This window comes from Aulonocara sp. 'chitande type north' Nkhata Bay, linkage group LG6 (assembly GCF_057382095.1).
Source record: "Aulonocara sp. 'chitande type north' Nkhata Bay isolate Kocher_YH1m ecotype deep benthic linkage group LG6, A_spYH_male_GT1.1, whole genome shotgun sequence".
Taxonomy (NCBI): domain Eukaryota; kingdom Metazoa; phylum Chordata; class Actinopteri; order Cichliformes; family Cichlidae; genus Aulonocara; species Aulonocara sp. 'chitande type north' Nkhata Bay.
In genome coordinates this window covers 1,742,090-1,755,617 of record NC_141349.1, presented here as the reverse complement: position 1 = coordinate 1,755,617, position 13,528 = coordinate 1,742,090, and the positions used below count along the sequence as shown (strand labels likewise).

The window sequence follows — 13,528 nt, the reverse complement described above, 5'->3', positions numbered from 1 at the left end:
TTACAACCCTTCTGCTACAGTTTAACAAGCAATATCTTTTAGCTTTCAGCCAAGAAAGGTTTTCCACCTTTCAACGAGGTGTGTGAGTGTGTGTCTGTACCTTGACACCGGGGAAGGTGACAGCTGAAGAAGCATAGGAGCCAATCATCAGGGAGAGGATGGTTGATCGAATGTTCCCAAACATGTTCGGCAGCTAGATGAGAGAGAGAAACGATCGTGCTGTCACACGGAGCAAATCTGAGTTTCTGTCCAAGGACAAAAGCTTCAGAGCTTTCAACATTTTCTCTACAGTTGTACATTTTAATAAGTGACCAGCAGGTGGCGCTCTTAAAAGCTTTGTACAAACACAGGGGAAAAAAGTCGTGCCGTGTGTGTATGTGTGTGTGTCTATGGGTTCTTACTATACTGGTGGGGACCAAAATCCAGGTCCCCACGAGGAGAGCAAACCAGACGTGTGTGTGTTTGGGTGTGCGAGTGTGTGTGTGCACACGTGTGTGTCACTCTAAGTATAGACACACGTGGAACAGTGCCGCCTCATGAATGTGGCTCAGTTACACTACAGGCTGTAATACTCAGTTGAAACTTGCATCAGTTTCATATATTTGGAGGATTACATTTAATACATCATTTGTCTTAATTTATTCAAACGTTACTTATGTAGCCAAGCGGCTACACTGTAACTCTGTAGTTACATTCATTCATTAAGTGTTGCTTAAACAACAAATTAGTGTAAGAGTCAGAGAGTGGAGGGATACATGAAGTGGAAATGTGAAAATATTTTTTCTCTACAGGAAGATGTTCAGTTGGTGGTTTGGGTGTAAACTGTACAGCTCTGTAAGACAGAGCCACCGTGACAGCATGCACTGGGCTGTAATATGGTTTCAGTTGTGTCAAATCCACACAGCCGTTCATAATTTTAGTCATGACTGCATTTACTCAGAGTTCACTCTATCTATAACTCTGCACTCTGGGGTGAGCTTGGATCCAGCCAAAGGCTCATCCTTTTGCTTTTCTACTGACTAACATCATCTTATTTTAACAAGCTGCACAGTGCATGTCAGGAGAGACTTTAATCAACACGTCCTGTGTTAAGTTACTACAGCGCCTTCCAAATGATTACGCACACAGAGTTTCAAAAGATTTTATAGGTTGTAGAGAATTGAAAATGGTCATTTGTTGAATTTGCAGCATTAGTAGATCAATTTCACTGACATCAAAAGTTATTTCAATCAAAAACATCTTAACAGGTCAAGTCACACAATAACACAGGACCCCTTATTTGATAGCAGTTTTACAATTCTTGCATCCATGGAACTTGTTTTTGGAAAGTTTCTGCTTGAATGTCTTTGCAGGATGTCAGAATAGCCTCTCAGAGCTGCTGTTTGGATGTGAACGGCCTCCCACCCTCATATTCTTTTACCTGAGGATGCTCCAAAGGTTCTCAGTAGGATTGAGGTCAGGGAAGAATGGGTTCCTCTCCTTTTATGCTGATAGCAGCCAAAGATGCAGAGGTGTGCCTCGTAGCATGAGATGGTGCATTGTCTTGCATGAAGATGGTTGTGTTGCAGAAAGCACAGTTCTTCTTTTTGTACCAGGAAGAAAGTGGTCAGTCTGAAACTCTCCCCGTGATTCCAGCTCAAAAACGACTCCACTACCTTTTAGCTGACGACGCAGCCAGCCATCCACCTCTGCATCCATCTGGACCATCCAGGGTGGCGCTGCACTCATCAGTGACCAAGACTGTTTGAAAATTAGTCTTCATGTGGTTCTGGGCCCACTGCAGCCATTTCTGCTTGTGAGCATTGGTTAGGGGTGGCCGAATAGAAGGTTTATGCACAGCTGCTGGTCTCTGGAGGATCCTACAGCTTGACGTTCGCAGGGCTCCAGAGGCACCAGCAGCTTGAAATGTCTGTTTGCAGCTTTGTAATGGCCTTTTAGCAGCTGCTCTCTGGCAGAAACCTTCATCATTGTGCCTTTATCTGCACGAACCCATGTGTGCTCTGACTCAGCCACAAATCTCTTAACATTATGGTGATCACACGTAAATTTTCGTGAAAGAGGTTTTCATTACGTGTCCAAGGCGGTCAACTATTTCACGCTTTTCAGCAGAGATCACTTTTCCTTCCTAAATTGCTTGAAAATGGAGGCCTGCTTAATAATGTGGAACATCCTCCTTTAGTAGTTTTTCCTTTAATTGGGTTCAGCTGGCAAACAACTGATCACAGGTGTCCGAGATTGATTTCAGTGATACAAAGAGTCCTGAGACACAATCCCATCCACGGGTTTAATTGAAAAACAACTTATTTAATCTTTATAACACTTAAACACTATTTGCATAATAATTTGGAACGTGGTGTATATTGACTATGACAGTATGAAGAAGAAGCGTCTCTGTTTTGTCTCAAAGGCTCTGCTCGTGTCGTTTCCTGTGGATCAGCGCTGTCCTGCTCTGATCTTTACACTTACACTGTTGTAGCAGCAGTGGTCATAAGCAGCTGCTGTGTGTGTTACATATTTGTATCACAGATATGAATAACACACCTTCATTTCTCACACACCTTCATTCGAAGAACAACAGAAGCTGCACTTGTGTTCACAGACCATCACTACTGGAGGTGTTTCTGAGCCCAGTCCCTGATTCAACGGCACCATCGTGCCTGTTCTTAACGCACACACATCCATCAGTTCCAGGTTCGATGGTTGTGCTCGGAGGTTTCTCCACATTCTCAGAATCCTTTGCTATCACGTACAGTTTATGATGACACAGTCTTCACAGTTTCACACTGACGGACATTATTCTGAGATATCTGAACAGTTTCTAGATGCGGGGTTATTTATCTATTTTTCACTTCTGTTACTGACCTGTGGTCAGTTAACCTGACGAGTCATAAACCAAGATGGCGCCGCGTATGGATGCCCTGGTGCTTCAGTGCGTTACTTTTGTCTTGTTTTTGTGCATTTCTTCTGTGTCTGGGCACTCCTCTGGATATTCTTACACCAGAGAAGAGCTCCTTAACTGCAGGACTACAACGCCTGTGGATTTATTTCCAATATTTGTCGCATCTGCGGCAGATTTACTGCTGACTCTGATCAGGAAAGTGAGACGTCGAAAGAGAGGTAAGCGAGCCGGCGTACTCGTGCGTTTGAGGAAACGCGGACTGAGAACGGCCCTTCCTGGGATCTTCCTTTCTAATGTACGCTCACTCTGGAATAAGATAGACGAACTGGCCCTGATGAGAAGCATGAACAGAGACCTTGCCTCCTCCTGTGTCTTATGTTTTACGGAGTCGTGGCTCAGTGAGAACATCCCAGACTGCGCGCTCAAGCTGGAGGGCTTCCATCTGCTGCGCGCGGACCGGCAGGCCGCTCTCTCCGGTAAGTCCAAAGGTGGAGGTCTCTGCTTCTACATCAATAGTGGCTGGTGCACAGATGTAACAGTGATTGCTCAGCACTGCTCTCCCTCTCTGGAATATCTTTTTATTCACTGCAAACCGTTTTATTCTCCGCGGGAGTTTGCTTCATTCATCCTGGCCGCTGTTTACATCCCGCCAGACGCGGATGCGCGAGCAGCTCAGTGCGCACTCGCAGAGCAGATTCTCCACACGGAGCGGACATTCCCGGACTCTCTCATCATTGCTCTTGGGGACTTTAACAAAGCCAATCTGAGCCATGAGCTTCCGAAATACAAGCAGTATATTAAATGCCCGACCAGAGAGGAGAGGACATTGGACCACTGCTACAGCACGATCAGCGGGGCCTATCGCGCGGTGCCCCGCGCTTCACTCGGACTTTCTGACCACGTCATGATCCACCTAATCCCCGCGTACAGACAGAGGCTGAAGCTCTCCAAACCTGTCGTGAGGACTAAAAAACTGTGGAGCAACGAGGCTGTGGAGGAGCTTCGCACGTGTTTGGAGACCACAGACTGGGACACACTGAAGGCTGCTTCTAACAGCTTGGACGAGTTTACGGACACCGTCACCTCCTATATCCACTTCTGTGAGGACAGCATTGTGCCATCACACACCAGGGTGAGTTATAACAATGACAAACCCTGGTTTACTCCTAAACTCAAAAAGCTGTGGCTGGAAAAGAGAAAGGCGTTCAGAAGCGGAGACAGGGACTGCTACAGAGAGGCCAAGCACAGGTTCACTAAAGAAGTGGACATTGCTAAACATCAGCACTCTGAGAAGATGCAGCAGCAGATCTCAGAGAATGACTCGGCCTCTGTGTGGAAAGGTTTTAGGAATATCACAAACTACAAGCCTAAAACCCCCCACTCCACTGATGACTTGCTCTTAGCCAACACCCTCAACGACTTCTACTGTCGTTTTGACGAGCCATCAGGCAGCCTTCACACCTCCAACGGCCCCAACAATAGAGACACTTTGGACACTCATTCCCCCACCTCTCCCCCCTCCATAGAGCCATCACCACCTTCAAACTGTTCACCTGCAACACCCGCCCCCTCACCCCACACAAAAGAGGATTTCACACCACCTCCTACGACCACAACTCTTCATATTCATGAAGCAGATGTGAGGAAGCAGTTTAGGAGTCTGAATGCTCGGAAAGCTCCCGGCCCAGACGGTGTGTCTCCTACCACCCTCAGACACTGTGCAAACGAGCTGGCCCCAGTGTTTTCTGGCATCTTCAACTCCTCACTGCAGGCATGTCATGTGCCTGCCTGCTTCAAGTCCTCTACCATAATCCCTGTCCCCAAGAAACCTAGGATCACTGGACTAAATGACTACAGACCCGTGGCTCTGACATCTGTGGTCATGAAGTCATTTGAGCGCCTAGTTCTCTCCCATCTCAAGACCCTCACGGCCCCCCTCCTGGACCCCCTGCAGTTTGCATATAGAGCCAACAGGTCTGTAGACGACGCCATCAACATGGCCCTACACTTCATCCTGCAGCATCTGGACTCCCCAGGAACCTACGCCAGGATCCTGTTTGTGGACTTCAGCTCTGCCTTCAACACCATCCTTCCAGACCATCTCCGAGACAAGCTTTCCCAGATGAATGTGCCTGATCCCATCTGCCGGTGGATCACTGACTTCCTGACGGACAGGAAGCAGCACGTGAGGCTGGGAAAGAATGTCTCGGACTCCCGGACCATCAGCACCGGCTCCCCTCAGGGCTGTGTTCTTTCTCCTCTGCTCTTCTCCCTGTACACCAACTGCTGCACCTCCACCCACCAGTCTGTCAAGCTAATCAAGTTTGCAGATGACACCACCGTTATTGGACTCATCTCGGACGGGGATGAGTCTGCCTACAGGAGGGAGGTTGAATGTCTGGTGTCTTGGTGCAGCCACAACAACCTGGTGCTGAATGCCCAGAAGACAGTGGAGATTATTGTGGACTTCAGGAAGCACACAGCTCCACTCCCCCCCATCATCCTGACTGACACCCCCATCACCTCTGTGGACTCATTCCGCTTCCTGGGTACCACCATCACCCAGGACCTGAAGTGGGAGCCCACCATCACCTCCGTCATCAAGAAAGCCCAGCAGAGGATGTACTTCCTGAGGCAGCTGAAGAAATTCAACCTGCCAACACGGACGATGATGCAATTCTACACCGCAATCATCGAGTCCATCCTCACCTCCTCCATCACCGTGTGGTACGCTGGAGCCACTATCAGGGACAAACAGAGACTGCAGCGTGTTGTGCGCTCTGCTGAGAAGGTGATTGGCTGCAGACTCCCATCTCTGCAGGACCTGTACACCTCCAGGACACTGCGGCGTGCAGCCCGGATCTCAGCTGACCCTTCTCACCCTGGACACAGTCTGTTTGACCTGCTCCCCTCAGGCAGGAGGCTCCGGTCCATTCGCACCAGAACCTCTCGCCACAAGAACAGTTTCTTCCCCTCTGCTGTTGGACACATGAACAATAACCACATGACTGTCCCCGCCACTAACACATGACCCTACGCTGTGTAACTGCATCATTTCATGTCTGGCACTGATCACCACCTGCACTCATGTATATATCTTTCTACGTAGCACTCATAATTCTTATTCTCATGTATATATCTCATGTATATCTCATGCACATATCTTTCTTTCTACATAGCACTTTAATTCTTATTGTTTGCACTGAAGCACCGCAGCAATTTCCTAATGTTGTAAACCTCAACATCTGGCAATAAACCCATTCTGATTCTGATTCTGAGTCACTGTTCTGTTTTGACTATGTTCACATGCTAATGAGACAAATAAGAGGAAATTGTATTTCTATTGTTATACATCAGAAATTTGTGAAGCTTTTATTTTGACATCCGAATAGACAGGAAAGCCTTTATTTTGACATGTGCATAGACAGGAACAGTGGGGAAAGCATGGCTACACCTTTGAAATCTTTTGAGTTGAATCCAAAATACTCCTTCAGAAAGCAAAAGTAAGTTCAGTCAGTTCTTTGTATATTAGACAATTAGTAATGGGGTGTTTGAGACATTATTTTGTACCTTCCTTGAAGTGCAGTAGTTGTAGGTCGTAGCTTCTGAGCTAATGATACAAGTGTACACTTGCCCACTACCTGCTTATTGTTCTTTGTATTAATATCAGATTGTATATCTACAGGATGCTTATCTTGAAGTCTCCTATGTTAGTGGCTAAATACACTTACCTGCTGATTGTATGACAATCATTAAGAGTTTAGTTTTATGTGTTTCTAGTTTCACTCCAGTTCAATGATGTCAGTTCAACACTATGTTCGAGGAGCAAGTACGCTCACCTCCCTGGCTCTTGAGTTTGGCTGGCTGTTCACGCTCAGGGAGTTCAACACATAGAGAGAACAGTACAGTCACCGTGTTTTCCTCTAACTGTTTCTTTTTAGTATCGTTTACCTTTTTGGCCTTTTGTTGCTCCCATTAATCAAAACAAGCCATTTTTTTTAAATCAAATGATACAATGTCTCAGTTTAAATATTTAAAATCATTTTTATGTTATACTGTGGAAACAAAACATGGCTTTGTCAGAGTTACAAACCATTGAGTTCTGTTTTTATTTACGTTGCGTCTTAACTTCTTTTTTGAATTGGGGTTGTAACTATGGTGTCACAAGTGTTCACGCTGAAGGTGTCATGAGAAACACTCTTTGTTTACATAAATGAAATGAAATGAAACCGATAATATCGGAGAATTCAGCTATAGCATGCAACAGGCCGTCAGTTTCTTTGTTTGTACATTGCCCTCATTTGCCCCAGTGTAAATATCACTGGGTTTTATTTGTCTGTCTACAGCCTCAGGTTCAGCTGAAGTCATGCCTTCCCAGAGTAATGTTCCCATGTTGTAGGTTTGCCTTGGCTCTCCATTCTTATCAGCCCTCCCCTCTTTTCCATCGCTGTGTTGCCTCTGTGCACACACAGCTTATAAAGCATAAGCATGAAGTTCCAACCACAAATATCACAACACCAGCTGCAGGTCAGTTCCACAGAATGACACCAGTGGGTCTTTTTGTGTTAATTCATTGCAAATTAACATGAAGCACAAGCCCGTAGCTACATAAATCCGATAACTAGACAAGAATGTTAATATTGATGCATATGTATATACAGTATATGTATGGTATGGTATACATATCTATCTATCTATAAAATGAAAATGCAAAAAGAGTCATTGTTGTTTCACAGTAACATGCTGCAGCCACTCTGGATCGTGGCCGGCTGGTTTCTTAAATTTCTGCTGAATATTCAGTTTTACATAAACTAGCACACACTTGGTTTCATGTCTGATTTATTCCTTTTCTATTCTGGCTGAGCACTCAAAGTGTTTTACTGCAAGCCACCCGGCACGTTACTTCATGTCTTCTGGTGCTGTTTCTGACTGTTTCTGACTGTTTCTGACTGTTTCTAACTCGCTCACATCATCACTGGATTTGTGGACAGGACACTTTGACATGTGGATGCTGGAAGAGCTGGGAACCAGTTATTATACGGCAGCTTTATCAAAGCTAAACAAGTGTTACTGACTATATATATCAGGTACTTATGTAAGAGCCCCCCCCCCCCCCCCCCCCCCACACACACACACACACCATTGTGTCTCAATAACTTCAGCCAGCATTACCCATATGGAAAAGATATATATAAATCTTATAAAGTTATTATCTCTCTTGTATGAAACTTGTATGAAAAGCATACAAGAGTGAAAACACATATAAGATCCCTTAAAAAATTATAGAATGAAACTTGTATGTTTTGTATACTTACTAAAAACATATATGATTTACTCATGAAAGTGGCCACTTTCATGAGTAAATCATATATGTTTTTACGATTTCTTTTCCATATGGGTACACTTGGAACATTCACTTAGACACTGTTTTTAACCCTAAGATATCGGCTTGTTGCCCCACCTGACCTGAACCCTTAACAAACAATACACTCACCTACACACACCCACTCAGGCTCATGTTATTTTAGGTCTGTAGGAGAGAGACCAATGGAGTGAGGGGCTGACAGGGGCGTGGGAGGGTGTGTTGACCAGCCAGCTTTGTGATTGGTTGAAGGACTGCTGCTGAATTTAGAACAAGTTTTTGAAAACACACACACTCTAAGTATGTTCTGCATCTGACTGTGTGGACAGGTGGTTGGAGTTTGGACCTGGGGCAGATGGAAACGTAGGGATATGGGGCAGTCTGATGCCCAGCAGTGTATATATTGCATCATACTGCGAACTTTGTTCCATGTGCAAGTCTCTGCTTCCCATCACTGCTGAGTGAACTTGTTATAACTGACTTTAACTCGATTGACCCCTCGTGATAAATGTTTCTGGTGCCTCCATTCCGGCTGCAAAAAACTGAATATGCCATTTACCATAGACTTCTGCAGTCGCAGCTATCGCCATCTGGTGGTTGCAAGATAGAATGCAGATGCAAGGCACTTCATCAACATAAACACAAAGCCTTATGTTTGTGTTCTGTGAAATCAGCAGCTGTGCGTTCATACTCATCTCTCTCTCTACCACACAGACCAGCACAGCGACTGCATCACTCTTTGTACAGTATGTCCACTCACAACACTGTGAACAACACTGAGAGGCACGTGACACAAACTGAACGTCAAGTTAGTTCCCCCGAAAGGTCGTGTTTGGTTGTCACTGATGGTAACTTACTCATCCCCAGAGGTTTGAAATGCCAGAAAAGGCAGTGTGAGTGTGTGTGTCTGTGTGTGTGTGAGTGTGTCTGTGTGTATGAGTGTGTGTGAGTGTGTGTGTGTCTGTGTGTGTGTGAGTGTGTGTGTCTGTGTGTATGAGTGTGTGTGTGAGTGAGTGTGTGTGTGAGTGAGTGTGTGTGTGTCTGTGTGTATGAGTGTGTGTGTGAGTGAGTGTGTGTGTGAGTGAGTGTGTGTGTGTCTGTGTGTATGAGTGTGTGTGTGTGTCTGTGTGTATGTGAGTGTGTGTGTGTCTGTGTGTATGTGAGTGTGTGTGAGAGCGTCTGTGTGTGTGTGTGTGAGTGTGTGTGTATGAGTGTGTGTGTGTGTGTGTATATGTGTGTGTGTGTATCTGTGTGTATCTGTGTGTGTATGAGTGTGTGTGTGTGTGTGTGTGTGTGTAAATGGTAAATGGCCTGTATTTATATAGCGCTTTACATATCCAGTCATCCACCCATTCACACACTGGTGATGGCAGCTACATTGTAGCCACAGCCACCCTGGGGCGCACTGACAGAGGCGAGGCTGCCGGACACTGGCGCCACCGGGCCCTCTGACCACCACCAGCAGTCAACGGGGGAAGTGTCTTGCCCAAGGACACAACGACCGAGACTGTCCAAGCCGGGGCTCGAACCGGCAACCTTCCGATTACAAGACGAACTCCCAACTCTTGAGCCACGATCGCCCTTATGTGTGTGTGTGTCTGTGTGTGTGTGAGTGTGTGTGTATCTGTGTGTGTGTGAGTGTGTGTGTCTGTGTGTGTATCTGTGTGTGTGTGAGTGTGTGTGTGTGTGTCTGTGTGTGTGTGAGTGTGTGTGTATCTGTGTGTGTGTGAGTGTGTGTGTGAGTGTGTGTGTCTGTGTGTGTATCTGTGTGTGTGTGAGTGTGTGTGTGTCTGTGTGTGTGTGAGTGTGTGTGTATCTGTGTGTGTGTGAGTGTGTGTATGAGTGTGTGTGTATCTGTGTGTGTGTGTCTGTGTGAGTATCTGTGTGTGTGTGAGTGTGTGTGTGTCTGTGTGTGTATCTGTGTGTGTGTGAGTGTGTGTATGAGTGTGTGTGTATCTGTGTGTGTGTGTGTGTGAGTATCTGTGTGTGTGTGAGTGTGTGTGTGTCTGTGTGTGTGTGAGTGTGTGTGTGTCTGTGTGTGTATCTGTGTGTGTGTGAGTGTGTGTGTATCTGTGTGTGTGTGTCTGTGTGAGTATCTGTGTGTGTGTGTGTGTGTGTGTCTGTGTGTGTGTGTGTGTGTGTGTGTATGTGTGTGTGTGTGTGTGCGTGTGTGAGTGGAAATCGTACTGTGAGTGAAGTGAAGGTCAGGCAGATTCCTCCAAAACCATTCAAGGACACAGCCAGGAAGATGAGGCCCGACAGGACTGATGGACCAAACGAGAAATACCTTCAGCTGTGATGAAACCAAGTGTCACTTCCTGTCTACTTTCCCTGACCAGAGGTGGACGTTGTAAACATGTGGCAGTGTTATATCATAATGAGGAGGGAGGGTGGCATACTAAAACTACAAATATGTCTCTGCTAGAGTTTGCCTTTGTGTGTGCTGACGTGTTTCCTCACCTTCAGGGTCATACGCAGCAGCAGCTATTATGGCGCAGGAGGCTGCGAAACATGAACTGAAATACATAAAGACACAGACGTCTGAGTACCTCACATTTCACTCTGTTTGACACTAAATCAGGCATCCCTGCCAAGCTGCTCAGCCCAACAGTTAAACTCACACGTGATGATGCAATCAGCCCTCAAACCTTTTCACTCAGAACATGAACTAAAGTTTAAAGTGTCTTTGATTGGTTCATTTAGCTGTCATACCTGCCAATGAGTCTCAGTGGTCGTGGCCCATATTTGTCCATCAAGATCCCCAGGGGTAATGTGGCTGCGCTCAAGAGGAAGGATCCGATGGTGAAGCCGAGATTCAGTATCTCCTCTTGTTCCACACAACTCTTCCAATCGTTGCCCTGCATGAAAGTCGCATTCGTGTCCGCAGTCTCGTTTCCTGGGACGGGTCATAGAAGAAGCAAATCAGGACGACCAAATAAAGACCCCGAGAAACTGCTTCAGCTACCGAAAGCACCTCGTGCCACAATATCCTCATTTCTAGCAAGGTTAAATACTGCAAGGCTAAAGTGAAAGAGGCGCCTGCTTGTGGATGATTCCTGCAGTGCATTGTTTCTTTTAATGAAACAGACGTCATTTTACAGCGGTCTTACCAGGGCAAAGGTGAGAATAGAAGCCTTCCTTCTTCAGCATGATGAGCAGCGAGGCCCAGCCCAGCAGCACAGCAGAGAACAGCAGGTTCTCTACGATGGCTGTGATGGCCATCCACCACCTCCTCCTGTATGCCTGTGACAAGCTGGGAGCCATGACGGCTGGAGATACAGGGAAGACGTGAGTGTGATTCCCTGTCTCTCCTGCACAGTGTCCCCAAACACAGCACTGGACTTTTTCAGATCACTGCTTAAATCAACTTCTCTGGCCAAACAAGTCATTAACCCAGAGTCTATATGTAATAGATTACAAGTGGGCAAGTTATTTACTTGGAGGTCTTTGTTTGTTTTACGTTTCTTTGTCAGTGTCAGACACAACGCAGGAACACATCTGTTACATATACATGAACCTAAACTTGTGGAGTTCTTGCAATGCTCTTTGTTGGACTTGATTCATGCAAAGCTATAAGAGTAGCTTTGCATGAATTACAGCTGAACGTGAGACACCCAGCGCGACTTGGCGCGACATCGCCCTTTGTTTGGTGAAGTCTTGTCGTGTTACCTTTTTAAACCGTGAGGAATCTTGATTATGAGTCAGTCACTAGTTACAAGTCGTCCCGCCTCCATCTGGACTCCTGTGCACCATCGTCAGTGTGGAAACAATAAACTCCTTTCACACTGCAGAGCTGCAGTTTGTGCTCTTCATCAGCCAATGAAACACAGGACAGCGCTAGCTTAAATATAGGTCACGTGACCACCACCAGTGACTGCATTTAATTACTCTTATTTCCTTTTGTCTTTTTTCCTCATGTCAAGGCGATGTGTATTACTTGTAGCTTTCTCAGCTGTTTGTGCTTCATAAGATGTTGTTTTCATTGGTTATTCCTGCTGTTGGTCATGGTCCTGTGACCTGTGACAGGTGATGACGAGCACGTGGGCCTGAAACATCAAGCACTAAACAAACTGGGAGTTCTGCAGTGTGCGAGCTGTTGGTGGTGGTCAGTTCCACGTGGTAGTGAGGACGTGCGAGGATGCTTTCCTGTTTGAGGGTCACTATATTTATGTTATTATTTTAAAAAAGCAGGTGGAGCTTCACCTTAGAGCTGTCACAAAAGGAATTATTGAGGGGGTAGGAAGGAGGAGGAGTTTGACCTCATATGACCCACAGTAGGAGCTATCGGGTGTCATCACGTTAGAGGGCATTACGCTGACTTTAACTTCATAGAGACTGACCCCGGGACTAACGTTAACCCTGACAACAGTGCCAGTAATGATGTAGGTCTGTCCATGTGTCAACATCTGCAAATAAGAGATCAGATCTTTATGAAGTCACAGTGTGGGCATATCCCTGATGTGGTCATATTAGCACACTGCTGTTCAAACCTTATGTTTTTGAGGGGCAGCCAATCAGAAGAAAGGGGTCCTTAAAAGAGACGAAGGGCTAAAACAGCATTTTTCAGACAGATGATGACCTGCAGAGCTACTTTAATGTGCAAGAATTAGACTGCGTGACTGGAAAAGAGCAAAAATAAGCTAACTAGATGTGATGTGGCAGAACGGTGGTGCGTTGTTTGAATTGTTTCCTCACATGAAGACGATTCCTGGCAGCCTGTCTGCGTGGGGTTTGCATGGTCCCAGTGTGCCTGTGAAGTACTCTAGCTTGTACACTGGTTAGCGTGGTACTTAAAGGACCTTGAGTGGTCAGTAAGACGAGCCCAGCATTAAATAACTGCCATGCTTTTGGAAATGAATGAGTAACTTGGTGCTGTGTCCACTGTGGTCTCCACTCGATGTGATGTTTCTTTTAATGCTGTTAGCCTGCTTTCATGTTTCAAAGACCTTTCTGATTGGCCAACAAAAATCTCTTTACTGTCAGCAGTTTTAAAATGCGGACACAGAGAGGACACGTGGGAACGACTGAACAATATTAATAGTTACAAACAAAGACGTGGTCCACATTCATCAAGCACGACCTCCACTGCACGTGGCAGCGTGAGGTGAAAACACACCTTAGAATGACTTACTTTACAAGCTGCTCTCCACCTGCAGTTGATCTGTTTCACACTTCTGCTCTGCTCCTCCTCTTCCCGACAGGAGAACGTTCAAACTCTCACGATGTTCGTCCCACTGTGCCGGCAGTATGTGGTGGCACATGTGTGA

The 13,528-nt window shown here is 46.0% G+C and overlaps 1 protein-coding gene across 1 annotated transcript in view; it reads right to left on the bottom strand.

Moving 5' to 3' along the window:
- Nucleotides 1–13,528, bottom strand: part of slc43a1b (solute carrier family 43 member 1b) — a 38,262-nt gene extending 24,734 nt beyond the window's left edge. The window contains exons 1-6 of the mRNA XM_086294577.1: nucleotides 13,393–13,528; nucleotides 11,372–11,530; nucleotides 10,974–11,157; nucleotides 10,722–10,777; nucleotides 10,449–10,525; nucleotides 101–193 (exon numbers count right to left, since the gene is read on the bottom strand). Coding sequence (XP_086150703.1) covers nucleotides 101–193; nucleotides 10,449–10,525; nucleotides 10,722–10,777; nucleotides 10,974–11,157; nucleotides 11,372–11,525 — 564 coding nt within the window. The 5' untranslated portion in view covers nucleotides 11,526–11,530; nucleotides 13,393–13,528. The remainder of the gene's footprint in view (nucleotides 1–100; nucleotides 194–10,448; nucleotides 10,526–10,721; nucleotides 10,778–10,973; nucleotides 11,158–11,371; nucleotides 11,531–13,392) is intronic.